At 44.1% G+C, this 16,479-nt stretch overlaps 1 protein-coding gene across 9 annotated transcripts in view; it reads right to left on the bottom strand.

The window, feature by feature from the left end:
- The window catches only part of myo3b (myosin IIIB), a 1,137,435-nt gene that overhangs the window by 510,027 nt on the left and 610,929 nt on the right, over nt 1-16,479 (bottom strand). For all 9 annotated transcript variants that reach the window (XM_072475849.1, XM_072475846.1, XM_072475848.1 and 6 more), the window contains one exon: nt 1,108-1,187. In XM_072475849.1, coding sequence (XP_072331950.1) covers nt 1,108-1,187 — 80 coding nt within the window. The remainder of the gene's footprint in view (nt 1-1,107; nt 1,188-16,479) is intronic.

Consider the following 16,479-nt stretch of genomic DNA (forward strand, 5'->3'; position numbering starts at 1 on the left):
TGTATTTGAAAAGTAAATAGAATAAAAGATGATCAACAATATAACAAGAACTAAAGTAACAGAAGATCAGTACTGTAAGATTAAATAGAGAAGTAAGTGCCGCAGATGTAACTATTTTGATAATAACTACATTGTTGCTTCAAACCATCTCATTATTACTTTTATTGGGTTCTTAATTTCTCACAGCATGCTGTTTTACAGGCAGCATTTTTAATTTGCATTGAAAAACAAGATGAAGTGAAACGCTGTAAATAAAAACTCAATGTTCCTATGAAAATCTGCATTAACAGGCATACTTCAAAGCATTCAAACTCATTATATGACCAAATAAATATTGGGATTTCTGATTAGATCTGTAGCAAGCTTCATTATTTTTGTCTCTCACATCATGGTGTGAAACACCAATGAGTTTGTGTTTGAATCGCACAACTCGTATTCTTCTAATTTAGGAAAATTCAGAAATAATTCTGGATTTCCAGTGGCTATTATTACTTCACCATGAGTGGGAATTTGTTTTTAAACATCAAGTCAAATGGTCCCTGCATTAAAAAAAAGGTTGCAGCTAAATGGTTGCTGTTGAAGTGCAGTGATATGTACACACTGGATTTGTGCTGGCTGTATTCATTGATTGCCTTGACTTCAGTTGTTTTCTTTGAAGATATAGTAGCTAGAGGGATAGGTAGAAGTCCCAGTGACTCACACCATAGGATGCAAATGAAGAACCCAAGAACCGAGTGCTTTGATGTAAATGTAAAGTCCATGTGAATTGCAGTTTGATACTATGCAATTTAAATTGATCAAATCTAAACTTTAGAGTTAAATACTTAAATGGAACTGCTTTCAGGATTGTTGAATCATCAGTTTAAATCACATCTTAGTATTGAATGAAAATACCATAAAGTTTCAATGTCTCTATTAATAAATTCTCTTCTCCTGAAACTGTTTGTGTAAATATAAATGTTCATTTGATCATGTGAAGAATTGAATTCAGGATCATTATCAAAATGGGCTTATTAAAACGAAAAAGTAAATTGTAGCTTTATGTATATCTCACAATGCTAATTAGAAGTTCTGTATTTGAAAGAGCCAGTTGCAAAGCATACAAACCTTTTTACAGCCTGCAGTAAGCTGCAGAGGTAATGACCTTGATGCTGCATTTACTCTTGCTCTTGACTGTGCTAAGTTACCTGAAAAAGAAAGGAAGCAAAAATTGTTCTAAGTAAGGGATGCTAAAATGTTAAATAAGCATGTGTGATATGCTCAGGATATGAAGTTTTAGTATGTCTAGCACAAGATGTCCAAATGTTTTCTCTGGCTACATCTTCAGAGGCTAAACTGTGATTAATAGCAATGAAAGGAGCCTTTGAAGCAGGATTGGTGACATCAAAGTCTTAATCCATGGGTGGCAGGATTTTTTTAATGAGTGGGAAACATTTTAGCACATTTCAACTGATTTACAGCATAAGCAAACAATAGGTTGCTGCAGATATTTCATGCACCTTTAAACAAATGGTATGAACAAGGCTCAGATATAATTCCCAATTTAAATATGCATTGTGTAATAACCACAGATGCAAATAATAATAAAAACCTTTGGGAAATCACTCCACAGGTGGCAAAAACATTTCTACGTTATGTACTTCGTAAAAAAATAAGTGAATAATGTTTCTACAGTGCTTGTTATTATACATTGCCAAAAACATGCTATAAACATAGGAGTCCTTGGCTGTTCCTCAGGTAGTCAATTGATTTGCATTTTATTCAATGAAAATACGTATAGTTTTAAACTAAACACTTATTATGAATGATAATGACTCCCTCGCTCCATCATGATAGCTTTCCAAATTAAAGTCATGATGTAGGTGGTATTATAATAAGCATCAACTCTCCAAAAAGGAACAAAGGCACATTGAAGGTTTGTCCTGAATTTTCCAAAATACACTGCCACACCTGTTAATAACCAAGTACTGCACTAAATCTATTAACAGCACATTACTTGATTTAACACAATAAGAACCAAAAAACTGATGTTAAAAACATGGTGGCTTTATGCTTCCCATCAAAATGGAATGCCGTCTATCCTGACCACACAGCAATTTTACGCTGGGGGGGTATCAAGGTCTCGGACAGGAGGCCTGCCCTTTCCCCAATTGGGGCCACTTAAGGGCCATTTCCTGATCCAGCCTCAATTTTTAGGCTGGTGGGAAGGTTAAACTTCAGTAGGGGAAGCCCAAAAAAGAAGTTACATGTCGAGTGGGAAGGGCACCTTGATCAGAAGCCCCCTTCTGAAGTAAGGCCTCTCCTCTCATAGTCTGGTGGCCTCAGGGCATCCCTCCAACTCGTGCTCTCTCACCCTAGACCCCAGTCCCCCTTCGAACACCCCCCAGGCCATTCCTTACCCTCCCTGCCCTGGGACCCCTTCAATTTACCTGGACCTCCAGTGCCCAGACTTGAGTTCCTTCTGTATTTTTTCTTCTGGTCACTGCAGGGACTGGAGAGCTGCTGCCAATCTGATTGGTCGGTATTCCTCTAAGGCGGGACTTCCTCCTGAGTGATAGATAGACGTCCCACCTGCCGCCACTTACTGTTCATTTGAGCGTGAAATGGCTGAGATGACGGCGATGTGTTCCCCACCGAATGTGCGAATTGCAGGAAGCTAGACCCTGCCATCCAAAAGATTCAGGCCAGAAACTTGATCCCATTTTAATAATGCTGGAAATACTTCCCTCAACCTGATGGTCCATTTAATGTCAGAAGTTCCCCAAACGTAAAGATTTTAGTATTATTGAATAAAGCCAACAGTGTAGATCGACACAGTTTTTAATGGCTGCACCATTGGGTTCTGTCAGGGTCACTCAGCTCCTGACATCATTACAGCCTTGGTTCAAACATGGACAAAAGAGCTGAACTCCAGAGCTGAGGTGAGAGTGGCTGCCCTTGACATCAAGGCAGCATTTGATTGAGTGTGGCATCAAGCATCCCTATCAAAACTGGAGTCAATGGGAATCAGAGGGGAAACTCTCCACTGGTTGGAGTCATATCTAACACAAAGGAAGATGGAAGCTGTTGGAAGTCAGTCATCTCAGTCCCAGGACATCACTGCAGAAGTTCTTCAGAGTAGTGTCCAAGGCCTAACCATCTTCAGCTGCTTCATCAATGATCCTCCAACACAAGGTCAGAAGTAGGGATGTTCACTGATGATAGCACAAGGTTCAGCACCAATCACGACTCCTCAGACACTGATGTAGTCCATGTGCAAATGTTTACCTTGAGGGGGAACGATTCCACAAGAAATGGTGTTTGTTTATTCTTTGCTTTTAAAGAGTTGATTACCATCAGCTGCTGGAGGGGAGGGGGGTGTTGGAAGGGATGGGTGGGGCTATTCTTTTAGTTATTGGGGTGTTGGTTGGTAGAGTAGGGGGAGGGGTTCTGTTGTTCTTGTTGTGTTGCATTGTTTTGTTTTAAGTATAACATTTTAAACTGTTAAAAACCAAAACAAATTTTAAAAATGCATTTTTATGTCCAGTACGGAATGATTTCACATGACTTTCTGTACTGATCAGGTTTTAGAGATTGAATTATAACAAATTATGCTTTATGGGTAGGCTTGGAAATAACTTGAGAAAGAATTAGGTCATGGTACAAATTGTAGAAGTTAAACAGTACAAAGTTGCAATCTAAAGTTTGACTTTAAAATTTAGGTATGTCGAAACAAGTTGATTTGGTTTTAATCGTTTCTTAAAGTCTGCATGGCTTCATCATTTCATTGTGGGAAGTGTAGAAATAACCCTCCAACACCATAGCACTCTCCCAGTACTGCATTAGAGAGTCAGCTTTGATTTTTGTGCTGGAGTGGGACTTGAACCCAGAAACTTGTGACTCAGAGACACGAATGCTACCAACCATCCATGGCTTATATACAATGTGAGCAATAAGTATGAAAGGATAAGTGTAACACATCAAGTTTTTGCTATACTTCTCCTATATTTTTTGTATTCATGAAAAGCACAAATTAATAGTACAATGTGTTTACTCTGCACTCATACTTGGCAACTAAATTATCTGCAAAATGATAAGTTACCAGTTTGGATTGGTTGGGCCGAATTGCCTGTTTCTGTGCCATGTATCTTATTTGTTATGTAATTTTCCATAACTCCAAAACTATTAACCAAATGCACATCCAGCTTTCAAAACTTTTTAATGTATAAAAATCTGCTATTCTCCTCATTATTCATAATTATATTTGTATTTGGAGAAAACCGGAACCTCTGAACTAAAACAATGTGTGTCGCTGTAGTTGGACCACAATTGCTGAAGGACCCCTGCTGGTTATACTGCGGAATTACATGCTGATGAGTTCCAGTTAGGTAAAAGCAAATTACTGTAGATGCTGGAATCTAAAACAAAAACAGAAAATACTGGACAATCTCAGCAGGTCCGACAGCATCTGTGGAGAGAAAAGGGAGCTAACGTTTTGAGTCCGGATAACTCTTTGTCAAAGAGTTTCAGTTTGCTCTCCAGATGACATACTTATATTATCGAAATAATTTTGCAGCCAGTAGATAACATCCATTTTTGAATATGTTTATGTATTATCTTCCTTGTATTAGTAAAAATGGAATAGACATGTAATCGAGCAGTGATGTTGCACTTTCTAATTTTAAGTAATATGTGTTCAAATTAAATGTGTCTAATGCTTATGCTACAATAAAAATACAATCTAAACTTTGTTATATTTTTAAAGATCCAATATGAACTGCATGTTCAGAAGATGGAACATTTTTTAGGACAGCAAAAATCAACTGAAACAATTAGATATTATTGTCATGCTATTATTAGTATAGAGTTATACAAAGTTATGTCAGTTAAACTGTAGTTCCTGCTGGACTTAATTAATATATATAGAGACTGATTTTATTCATGCATTTATTGTGGGGCATTAAATGCTTAATATCCGAGATAAAACAGGTGAAAGGAAAATTTGGTAACAGTACGCTAAGCATTCAATACAGAACTGGCGTGATTCTCCGGTCCCCCAGCCATGTGTTTCCCCAATGGCGCGCGCCGTTTACTGGGGGCAGGATTCGCTCTTCCTACTGCTTCTCAATGGGATTCCCCATTGAAGCCAGCCTATGCTGCCGGGAAACCTGCGGGAACAGAGAATCCCAACATCCAGAGAATTCCGGCCAACATTTCCAAGTGCAACTTAACAATGTTAACTCATTAAGCAAAATTCAAAGCCAAGCTTCCGGGCACCCTGATATTTAATCTTCTAAACTCTTTTACTTGAACAAACATTTTTTTGGTTCTTTAAATTTCATGATGTAACACAAAGAGCTTCTGCAGATTATTTCTTTTGTTGCACTGAGTTCACATATACTGAAATTTACACTGGAATGTGTGTACCAACTGTGCAAAATTTGAAAACAACATGCAAGGATTGGAAAATGTGAGAAATGTTTAAATGCCAACATTTAAAATAATCTTCTCATTGGACGTTTTTATTTCCTCAGTACTGTAGTGCACTTCTGAAGCTTAATTAAATAAATTGGATTGGATTGGTTTATTGTCACGTGGCTTTTCCCCAGGGTAGAGGGGTCAATTACTAGGGGACATAGGTTTAAGGTGAGAGGGGCAAAGTTTAGAGTAGATGTACGAGGCAAGTTTTTTACGCAGAGGGTAGTGGGTGCCTGGAACTCACTACCGGAGGAGGTAGTGGAAGCAGGGACGATAGGGACATTTAAGGGGCATCTTGACAAATATATGAATAGGATGGGAATAGAAGGATACGGACCCAGGAAGTGTAGAAGATTGTAGTTTAGTCGGGCAGTATGGTCGGCACGGGCTTGGAGGGCCGAAGGGCCTGTTCCGGTGCTGTACATTTCTTTGTTGTTGTTTGTTCTTTGTGTACCGAGGTACAGTGAAAAGTATTTTTCTGCGAGCAGCTCAACAGATCATTAAATACATGAAAAGGGAATAAAAGAAAATACATAATAGGGCAACACAACATATACAATGTAACTACATAAGCACTGGCATGGGATGAAGCATACAGGGTGTAGTGTTAATGAGGTCAGTCCATAAGAAAGTCATTTAGGAGTCTGGTGACAGTGAGGAAGAAGCTGTTTTTGAGTCTGTTCGTGCGTGTTCTCAGACTTCTGTATTTCCTGCCCGATTGAAGAAGTTAGAAGAGTGAGTAAGCCAGGTTGGAGGGACCTTTGATTATGCTGCCCGCTTTCCCCAGGCAGCGGGAGGTGTCGATGGAGTCAATGGATGGGAGGCAGGTTTGTGTGATGAACTGGGCGGTGTTCACGACTCTCTGAAGTTTCTTGCGGTCCTGGGCCGAGCAGTTGCCATACCAGGCTGTCATGCAGCCTGATAGGATGCTTTCTATGGTGCATCTGTAAAAGTTGGTAAGGGTTAATGCACCCCTAGGAATTTGAAACTGCTAACCATCTCCACCTCGGCCCCGTTGACGCTGACAGAGGTGTGTACAGTACTTTGCTTCCTGAAGTCAATGACCAGTTCTTTAGTTTGATTAAACATTTATTTTAAGTACTGTAACCTGTGCAATCCAGAAGCCAGTCAGTCATTAGCATTTCAGTCAAGCGGGGACTGATGTACCCGAAATAAACTTTTTATTGTCCCATACTAATGACTTGATCAGACAATTTCTGCTGGAATGAACGAACCTCTATTCATTGTTTAAATTGGTTTTACTATTTATTTAACTACTGCAGTTGTTAATACCAATTTAATATATGACCAAATTCAAAATTTGTTAACACTTTTAGAATTAATAAATGATGCATTAATCTATTATTTTCAGACACTCTGTGGACATCCAGGGCTACGTTCCAATGTCTCGACTGGCCCTTGCTACTTGGCAGTCATAGTGCTGACTCTTGTTTACTCTCCACCTTCTATTCATATTCCACATTTCTCAAACATCATGAACATCTGGACTCTGATTCCTATGCAGATCCTGAAATATTCTACAATGTTCTGATATTTTGTTGAGTGTTTTAACTTGATTCCGTCTCATCTTCAGTGCATATTCCCACTTCTCATCTGTTTCTCTGTCACTGTCTTGTTTGCTCAGTCTGTGCACCGTACCTTCTTCATATCAGCAACCAGCTTTCATCTTCTCCTGAATTATTACTTCCATCTCTCTGACCCAGTTTGCTACTTGCTGAACTCCTTCCGTTTCACTGTCTTAGGGCGCGATTCTCCCAAAAGGGACCCAAGTCCCCTAGCGTGCGCGCTTAGCGGCGTGTTTCCTGGCGTACGCAGTGCCGGGAAACACATGGCTATTAAATGCGACCCGCATTGAATAAGATGACTGAAAGGAGAACGTGCGGCCTAGGTCACACTGAGGCCTGTTTTGTACAGTGGGGAGCTCCGCTCGTTGCAACTCCCCACTGTAGCGAGAGATGGGGCGCTGTTTTAAAATGACATCCCAATCTACGAAGCCTCCAAAACAATCCTTGACCTCCCCCTCCAGCCCAAAAGCACTATGGGAGGGTCCCCGCTCCCGAAGCACAACCCCGCATGGGTTGAATCCCAATGCCTCAGGTTCCTTGGGGATCTGCACATTAGAGTGAGGCTTACACAATGGGCGGGATTTACATCGCAACGTCTCACGAGCTCACGTTGGATCTCACCAGGCATTGCGAGCCAGGTACATCCTAGATGCGGGGTATCCCGGCTTTTAGCAGCCACGCTGCACCGCGGTGAGCTGCTTTTCAGGTGCAGCATGGTCGTTAGATCGCGCCCCTAAAGTCTCATTGCTCCTGAACACTCTGACTGCTTTGTTTCCCCTTTGATCAGCATCAACCTGCCCAAGGTTTTACACTACTGCCCCACTTGTCTTTTCCAGCCCAACTCTTCTTCACCATCATCATCATTATAGCTTCCTGATGTATCATGTTCCCTGCCCTGCCCGTTGCAATGGCAGGTTTCCACCCATTCCCAACTCTCACCTTGGCCTCTTCCCCACTTGTCTGGCTGTTTCTCTACATTCAAACAGCTCAATCCTCCTGACACAGCATTCCTATCTACCACCAACACGCTTTATTTGTTGAATTCTCTGCCTTCCTCTCGAAGCACAATCTCGGCATTCCTCCAGCTCAGAACTTCCCAATTCGTGGAACCCACGCATGCCCCACCACAGCCGATTTACTGGACCTCCTTACTTTCTACAACATCTCCCTCACTTCAGCTTTCCATTACAGGGATGAGACCTGCAAAAGCTCTACTGCCAACATAGTTCTCAGATTATTTTTCACATAGAATGCCGAGGCGGCCCAGGGTGCCGCACCATTTCCTGTCACCCTCTCACACACCCACCTGCCCAACACTTCGATATTCCCATTGATCTCCTCTACAACTGTCTAATTTTTTTTTTCAATGTCTCTGTTCCCAAAATTCAACTATTTCTTCAAATGGGAACGTCACTGTGTAGGTAACCAAACGGTTGTGTGTTACATCATAGGAGATACCTAGAAGAGGCCACCATGATAATGACAATTCAGTCACTTCAAATGTAAAAGTAGCTGCTTGAACCACAGATCTAACTGCTGTCAGTTGCTCAGAAATTACATGTTGACATCTGACTTGTCCATACACCACTACAGGGCCACTTACTTGAGAGAAGTTAGTACTGAGTCAGCCAGTTGCTCAGGGATTCTATCATATTTTTTCACATACCCTAACACAGTAACACCAACCACTCAGGAGGCTATACTAAGTCAAGGGTGTTATTGGGTGAAATTTTGAGCAATACCGATAAGGAAAAATGGTAGTAGAAGAGGGAGAGTATCATTCCTCTATGGAGAATGAAAAAAATACTATCCTTCACCAAAGAACTGAGTACACAGATCTCTGTGGTCCAGTTTTCTTTTGAAAAGAGCAATGATTGGTGAATAAGAGACAGTGGCGATGCTTCCCATGCATATGTTTGAGATAATGAGGCAAATACTAAAGATTCAACTACCACATATGCAATCCATTGTAAGAAGTAGTTTTATGACTTGCTGAACATCTTGGAGGCAGCCTGGGTGACTTGTGCCATATTAGGACACCAGGATCAGTTTTTACAAACATGAGTGGCTTCTTTACCTAGTTTAATAAGAACACAGGGAGTTCACACCGAGTAAAGTATAAAACAAGGTTTTATTTACACAAGCGACGTGTACACTACCCAGTAGATACCTACTGGTGTTCCCGCTCTGTCAGTGCCTTACCGGCCAACCTTATATACATTACCCCTAGCGGGGTAGTGCATACTCCACCAGGAGCACAGAGAAGAGACTTAGGTCCAGTGAGGGAGATCACATTGTTGCCCGCCAAAGTGCGATGGCCCCCTAGATGAGTGATGAGGCGGAGGAGGAACAGACGGAGGATGCCGGAATCGGTGTATAAACCTTGCTGGTGAATGTCGTCTATGGCAGGAACCAGATGGTAGAAGATCGTCAGGAGGCAGCTAAACTGCAGATTCGGCATCCGAGACCTCAAGAGGTCTGTGTCTTGTTATGGGCGAGGCTTTTCAGAACCCCAAAATGTATCATGGAGTTCAACCAACCTCTCCCTTTAATGGATTTGTTGCTTTTCCTAGCACACAGCTTTTTCCCGAGGTGTGGGATTACAATTATGGACACGTGGGTTTTTAAACACAAAACACTGTTTATTCCATGAGCTCAACTTAACATCTTAAATAAACATTGGCTCTCTTAACACCCCTTACTTCAAAAATAACTCAGAAAATATTGCAACAGTAAATAACTCCTTAAAATGTTCCTTCAAACTTCCAAGAGACTTAACACCTTTAAACAGTATCACATCAGGTTAAAGGATATATATATTTTCTGTAGAATGGCAGAGATATATTAGCTTGGTTGACTTCAGCTCCAGCACCTTGCTTTCTTCCTGCAGCTCTCTGGACACACGCAAACTGCTTTTTCCAACTGCAAAACTAAACTGCAAAATGGCTGACCTAAGCTCAGCCCCACCCACTCTCTGACATCACTGTTTTCTTAAAGGTACATTGCTTAAACATCCATGTCTTAAAGATACCCTCACATGACAGTCTCCATTTCGGATTCGGAAGACACAACGTTGGGCATGTCAGCGTCACGAGAGACTGGAGGAGTCACAGCAGGCTGGTTCGGCAATGGAGCCGGAGGATCCGGGACATGTTTTTCCGAGATACTTTACGAGGGCGCAACCTCCGTGAGCGAATGTGACCCAGATGCTGTCTTATGAGTTGTCCCCGGGCACAAACTTGGAAGAGACTGGTCCCATTTGACGGACGACAACCCCAGAGAGCCAGCGAGCACTGTCACTGAAGTTACGAATGAACACCGCGTCGTCAGGTGCGAAACGGCGAAGAGATCGACGTCGAACTGGGCAACTGCAATTCTTGGTTACGGCGCACCTTTGCGCTGATGTCATGCAGAATCAAACTCAGTCGTGTATCAAGCTGACGATCCATTAACATCTCAGCAGGGGCTACCCCAGTTACTGCGTGCGGCATGGTCCTTTACGAGAATAAAAATCTTGCCAGTCTGGTGCTCATCGAGCCAGGTGTCTGTTTCTTGAGCCCACATTTAACCGTCTGCATGCCCCTCTCTGCCAAACCATTCGATGCCTGATGGTATGGGGCAGAGGGGACATGACGAATTCCATTGCTTTTCGCAAAAGCAGCAAATTATTTACTCGTAAAACAGGCCCCATTGCAACTTCATTGCAGTGTTAATGTAAGCATACTGGTGACAATAAAGATTATTATTGTTGTCGGTCAAGAGTGCCTCACGGATTCCGTGGTGGAAAAAGAAATGCGCAATCGCTCAAGTGATCAAAGTCATTTTATGGACCTCCAGCCATTTTGAGTGGGCGTCTACCAAGATCAGAAACATCGAACCCAAGGGACTAGCAAAATCGGCATGTACGTGAGCACAAAGGTGCCCCGGTGGCTCCCAAGGGTGTAGGAGTGCCGCAACGGGTGTGGTGATATGCCTATAGGCCATATCATAGTTAATTGGTGTGTGACCTCCAACCAGCAGGTGGCGGTAAAGACACGCCATGCGGCCTCCAGACCAAGGTCATGTTACCTGTGACTCCGATTTAAGGGGAGACACATCCGCCCATCTTCAGAAGAAGATTGAGAGGCTAATAAGACATACATGTGAATGGTCAGTGCTAGGTGCAAGTTCCAGAGGAGAAGTTAGCAGACTCCATGCTAACGTGCTCTATATCAGATTGCTATCTTACCGCACAAGACTCAATAAAAGATTGCGGTTTGGACAAGTCGAAGTGTTGTTGGATTCCTTCGTAAAGTTCAAAGGACCAAACACAATAGCGGGGAGTTTCTTATGCTCTTGATAGATGGAGCACAGCTGGGCCAACGTCTCGATATCTGTGTCCAAACCCGGCCACTAGACGTAGCTTCTCGTCAGCATCTTCATTTTGAACACTCCGGGATGTCCATCATGAAGGTCCTTCAACACGATTGCCTGGCCCTTCGCTGGAACAACAACCCTCATGCCTCACAGGAGGATACCATTCTCCGCGGTCAGCTCTGACAATTTGGAGGAGAAAGCCTTCAACTCCCCTGGCAGCTGTGCTGCTGCTGCCCACCATATAGCATCTTGGCAAGGACAGGGCCAGTTTGCATCCAGTCACGAACACAGAAGGCAGTGACGGGCAAGGTGTCCAAGAAATTGAGGACAGCAATAATTTGTCTGCCATAGGGGGTTCGCAGATTGGATCTGCAGGGGAAGACGGCTCAACCCATCAGCATGCATAATCTAGGTCCCTGGGCGGGGCTCAAAAGAGTATACCTCAGCAGCCAATAACATAGCCCAGCACTGGATCCTCACAGACGTTATTGGCTGGATTGCCTAGGGTTCACAGAAGAGGCCGAGCAATGGCTTGTGATCGGTGACAATAAAAATCCGCTCAACACTGAATACGACCGCCAGGCCTTATTTTTCAATCTGGGCATATTTTCTCTCGGCTGCAGCCAGCGTCCAGGAGGCAAAAGCGATCAGATGGCCATGGCCATCACTCATCCGATGGGACCGAACTGCCCCAATGCCACACGGTGAAGCATCGCACGTGACGTACAATGGTTTGGAAGAGTCAACAACCCCGAGGAGGACAACCGCAACTTCACCGTTTTAATCGGCGCATCCTGGGCCTGGCCCCAAGCCCAAGACTGGCGCTTCTTTAAGTGGAGCGGGGGCAGCTAGGACGGTGGCCAAATTTGGAACAAATCGCCCATAGTAATTTAACTAGTCCAGAAAAGTGCGAAGTTTCATGGCATCTGTGAAGTGGTGTCCATTTTGATCACCCGTACCTTCTCCGCGACCGGGCGTAGGCCGTCACAGTCCTCTCAATATCCCAAATATACCACTTTTTTCATGTGAAACATTGCACTTCATGCGGCGGAGGCGGACCCCATATTCAGAAAACTGCTTCTGCACCACCTCAAGATTCTGCAAATATTCCTGTTCCTTGGCCCCTGTGACTAACACGTCATCTAAATAAATCACAACGAGCAGCAAACCACGCAGGATGTTCTCCGTGACGCATTGGAAGACTGCGCATGCCAAGGACACTCCGAATGGGAACCAGGTGTAAGAGTCCCTTGTGTGTATTAATCTTGACGTACTTCTGGGAAGATTTATCGAGCTCCAGCGACAGATAAGTGTTGCTCATGTCCAATTTTATGTATGTACAGCCATCGGTCAATGTTGCATACAAATCCTCGATGCGCGGTAAAGGGTAACGGTCCAATCTCGAAGCCGTGTTCATAGTCTCCGCAGAGACTAAGTGTCTTTTCCGGCTTCATTACGGGATCACCGGGGCCGCCCAATCAGCAAAATGCACAGGTGAATGATGCCCAAACGTCCTAAACACCAAAGTTCGGTCTCAACCTTCTCCACCATGGCGAGGGAACCGGGCGAACATTAAAGAATCGGGGCTGGACTTCCGGGATTATGGCCACGGCCCCTTTAATAGTACCCAAGCCAGGCTGAAAAACTCGGGGAACTTGCTCAGTACTGCACACAGACCACCAGATCCCACCTGGAGGATATGTTGCCGATGCAATTGCAGCTGATGGAGCCAATCGCAGCCCAACAGGCTAGGGCCACTTTCTTGCACCAAGGGGAAGGCGCATTGATTGGTGCCGTTAAACCACTGGAGTGAGGGCGGGCCCCACGATATTTAGTCGTTCCCCTGTATAAGTGGCTAAACGAGCCGCCGTGACAACCAAAGACAAAGTGTGCACTGGATAAAAGTGTGCACTGGATAAAAGTGTGCACTGAATAAAAGTGTGCACTGGATAAAAGTGTGCACTGGATAAAAGTGTGCACTGGATAAAAGTGTGCACTGGATAAAAGTGTGCACTCCTTGTTTGATAAGATCAAAAGTGCTCTGCACCACCACAGTATCAGCCACTCCCATATCCAGCTCCATTTGGAGTATATGACGATTTACTTATATTGGAACATGAATAGGGGCCAAACAGGGCACGGCCAAACAGTTCAGCTGCATCTCAGCCTCTTCCTCCGCCTCTTCTGGGTCATCCAGATGCAAGGACCGGCCCCAGGGCTGACGCCTATCTCAACTGGGGCAGCTGGAGCGTTGGCCCTCTTGCTGCCTGTGGGTACGCCTGAACCAGTGTCCACACATTTCACATGGGCCGGAATCGCCTTCAGTTGAGTCCGATGATGCCACCGTCCCGATGGTCGGCTGTTCAACCAGGGCCAGAGTTGCAGCAGCATTCTGTCTGGGCCGTGAGGATACCACGCGAGGGGCGATGCCCCAAGGCGTTCACCTCCATCCTTTGTATTTCTTGGACACCACGCTCCATGCATTCTTGGGACAGGAAGATCTGAAATGCCTGCTGAAAAGTTAGGGAGACTTTGCCCAAAGGTTTTTTTCTGCATCTCTACATTACTAATACCGCAGACCAAATGATCGCAGAGCATATCGGACAAAACAGGTCCATACTCACAAAAGCCGGCTATCTTCCGTAGCTGAGATACAAACTCAGTGACGGACTCACTGAAGGACCTCTCTGCCGCATTAGCAGGTATCTTTGAATGATTATCGACAGGGTTGGGTTAAAGTGTTGTGCCACAAGATGGTTGAATGACAACGCATTCGGTGTCGCCGGGTACGTGAGACTCCAGATCACTCCGAATGTAAGCGATACACAGGCTGTCAATAATATGACTGTCCGGCCCTTGTTCTCCATTGGTGGCCTGGATGAAATAACGCCTTCGATCAGCATATTGGTTTCAGTCTTCAACACCGTCATCAAATGCATCTAACCACCCAAACAGAAGCATGGCGAATCAAAGAGATCCAAACTTGGGTTACAGAAAATCGGAAAGGTGGCTCAGCTGAATAGTTTGCAATGTTGACCGAAAACCAGTTTACTCCTCGTCGCCAATTTAATAAGGACATGGGGAGTCCATACTGAGTAAAGTAAGAAGCAAGGTTTTATTCACACAAGAAATATGTACACTACCCGAAGGATCCCTACCCGGTTCCCGCTCCGTCAATACCTTATTGACTGATGCCACATACATGGGTTAATTGGCATATCCCGTCCCTAGCGGAGGAGCTTGTACTCCGACAGGAGCACCAGGAAGACAAGCATACCCACCCCGTAGGTCCCTTGTGGGATATTACACCCGCAGTCCTACCATGAAAACCTAGAACAGGTCACTTTCACAGGACCTGCAAGATCTGGAGTTTGGTCTAATTGCTCTGCACTGTTTCACCTTGTTGCTTCTTTGAGCCTGTTCAATTTTGTGTGGACTCAAAGTAGTGAGTAGGAGTACATATTACTGAGTTGATTTTCAGCTTGCATCCAAAACCAGGATGAAGTCGAAGGAGCAGAAATGCTGTATGCCCTCAGCCAGCCTTGGATGGTCTAAACTATATTCAAATTCTGGTCTCATCTGAATTGTACCAGCGAGATGAAGTTTCAGAACTTTGCTGCATGTTTAAAATGAAATGAAAATCGCTTATTGTCACAAGTAGGATTCAATGAAGTTTCTGTGAAAAGCCCCTAGTCACCACATTCCGGCGCCTGTTCGGGGAGGCTGTTACGGGCTGTTTGTGGAAACAGGAGGAGCACAACTGTTTTTCCATGGTTCTCTAAAATTCTTTCAAAAATATTTTGGGGCATTTCTTGACTGACTAGCCATGGCTACTTTAAGGACCTCTTGAATTGTACCAGCGAGATGAAGTTTCAGAACTTTGCTGCATTTTTAAAATGAAATGAAAATCGCTTATTGTCACAAGTAGGCTTCAATGAAGTTACTGTGAAAAGCCCCTAGTCACCACATTCCGGCGCCTATGTCGGGAATAAATGGGCAGAGGATGCTCAGTGCATATTTCACCCATTTATGCAAAAACAAAATGTAAATAAGGTCCTACAGCTGGGAGAGGAAACAGATTTGCAGAGCCAGCAGATGCACCTATTTAAAGGCAAGCTTAAAAATCACATCATTCAGGCTTTGGGCAGTTGGACATTTAAAGAACCCTTGAGGTTTCACGTGGTGACATCCATTTTTAAAGTGAACACCAGGTGACTGTGAATTGAAAATTGACCATGTGGTCTCTCTTGAGAGCTCGGCCATTGTTGCTTCTCCAAGAGAAAGGGTGCGCATAGCTGGCTCCTATGGGTAACAGATTCTAATTGTGTCTGTCCGAGAGACTCTTTCTAGGCTCCTAACAATGATCTCTCTCTAAATGTCGGACAGACCAGGAAACGGATCATCGACTTCAGGAAGCGTAGCATGACACACACTCCCGTCTACATCAATGGCTCCGAAGTGGAGATGGTCGATAGCTTTAAGTTCCTGGGGGTCACCATCACCAACAGTATGTCCTGGTCCACTCATGTTGATGCAACAGTCAAGAAAGCCCAACAACATCTCTACTTCCTACGGAAGCTAAAGAAATTTGGCATGTCTGCATCAACTCTCACAAACGCCTATAGATGTGTGATAGAGAACATCCTATCCGGCTGCATGGCAACTGCTCGGTCCAAGATCGCAAGAAACTGCAGAGTGTGGTGAACTGAGCCCAACGCATTACTCAAGCTTGCCACCCCCACATTAATTCTGTATACATCTCCCGCTGCCTCAGGAAGGCAGACAGCATTAGCAGAGACCCCTCCCACCCAGGCATTGCCTTCTTCCAGACCCTTCCACCAGGCAGAAGGTACAGAAGTCTGAAGAACCGCGCATCCCGACATAGGAACAGCTTCTTCCCCACAGCTACAAGACTCCTCAACGACTCCCCCTCAGACTGATCAGTTCCCTGTAAGAACACTATTCACTACGCCCTATGCTGCTCTTGCTCATGTATTTGCTTTGTTTGGCCCCTTGTTCCACACTGAAACCAATCACTGTTTCTCGATGTACCATTTGTCAATGTTCTCTGTTGATTATT

This window comes from Scyliorhinus torazame, chromosome 2 (assembly GCF_047496885.1).
Source record: "Scyliorhinus torazame isolate Kashiwa2021f chromosome 2, sScyTor2.1, whole genome shotgun sequence".
Lineage (NCBI taxonomy): Eukaryota > Metazoa > Chordata > Chondrichthyes > Carcharhiniformes > Scyliorhinidae > Scyliorhinus > Scyliorhinus torazame.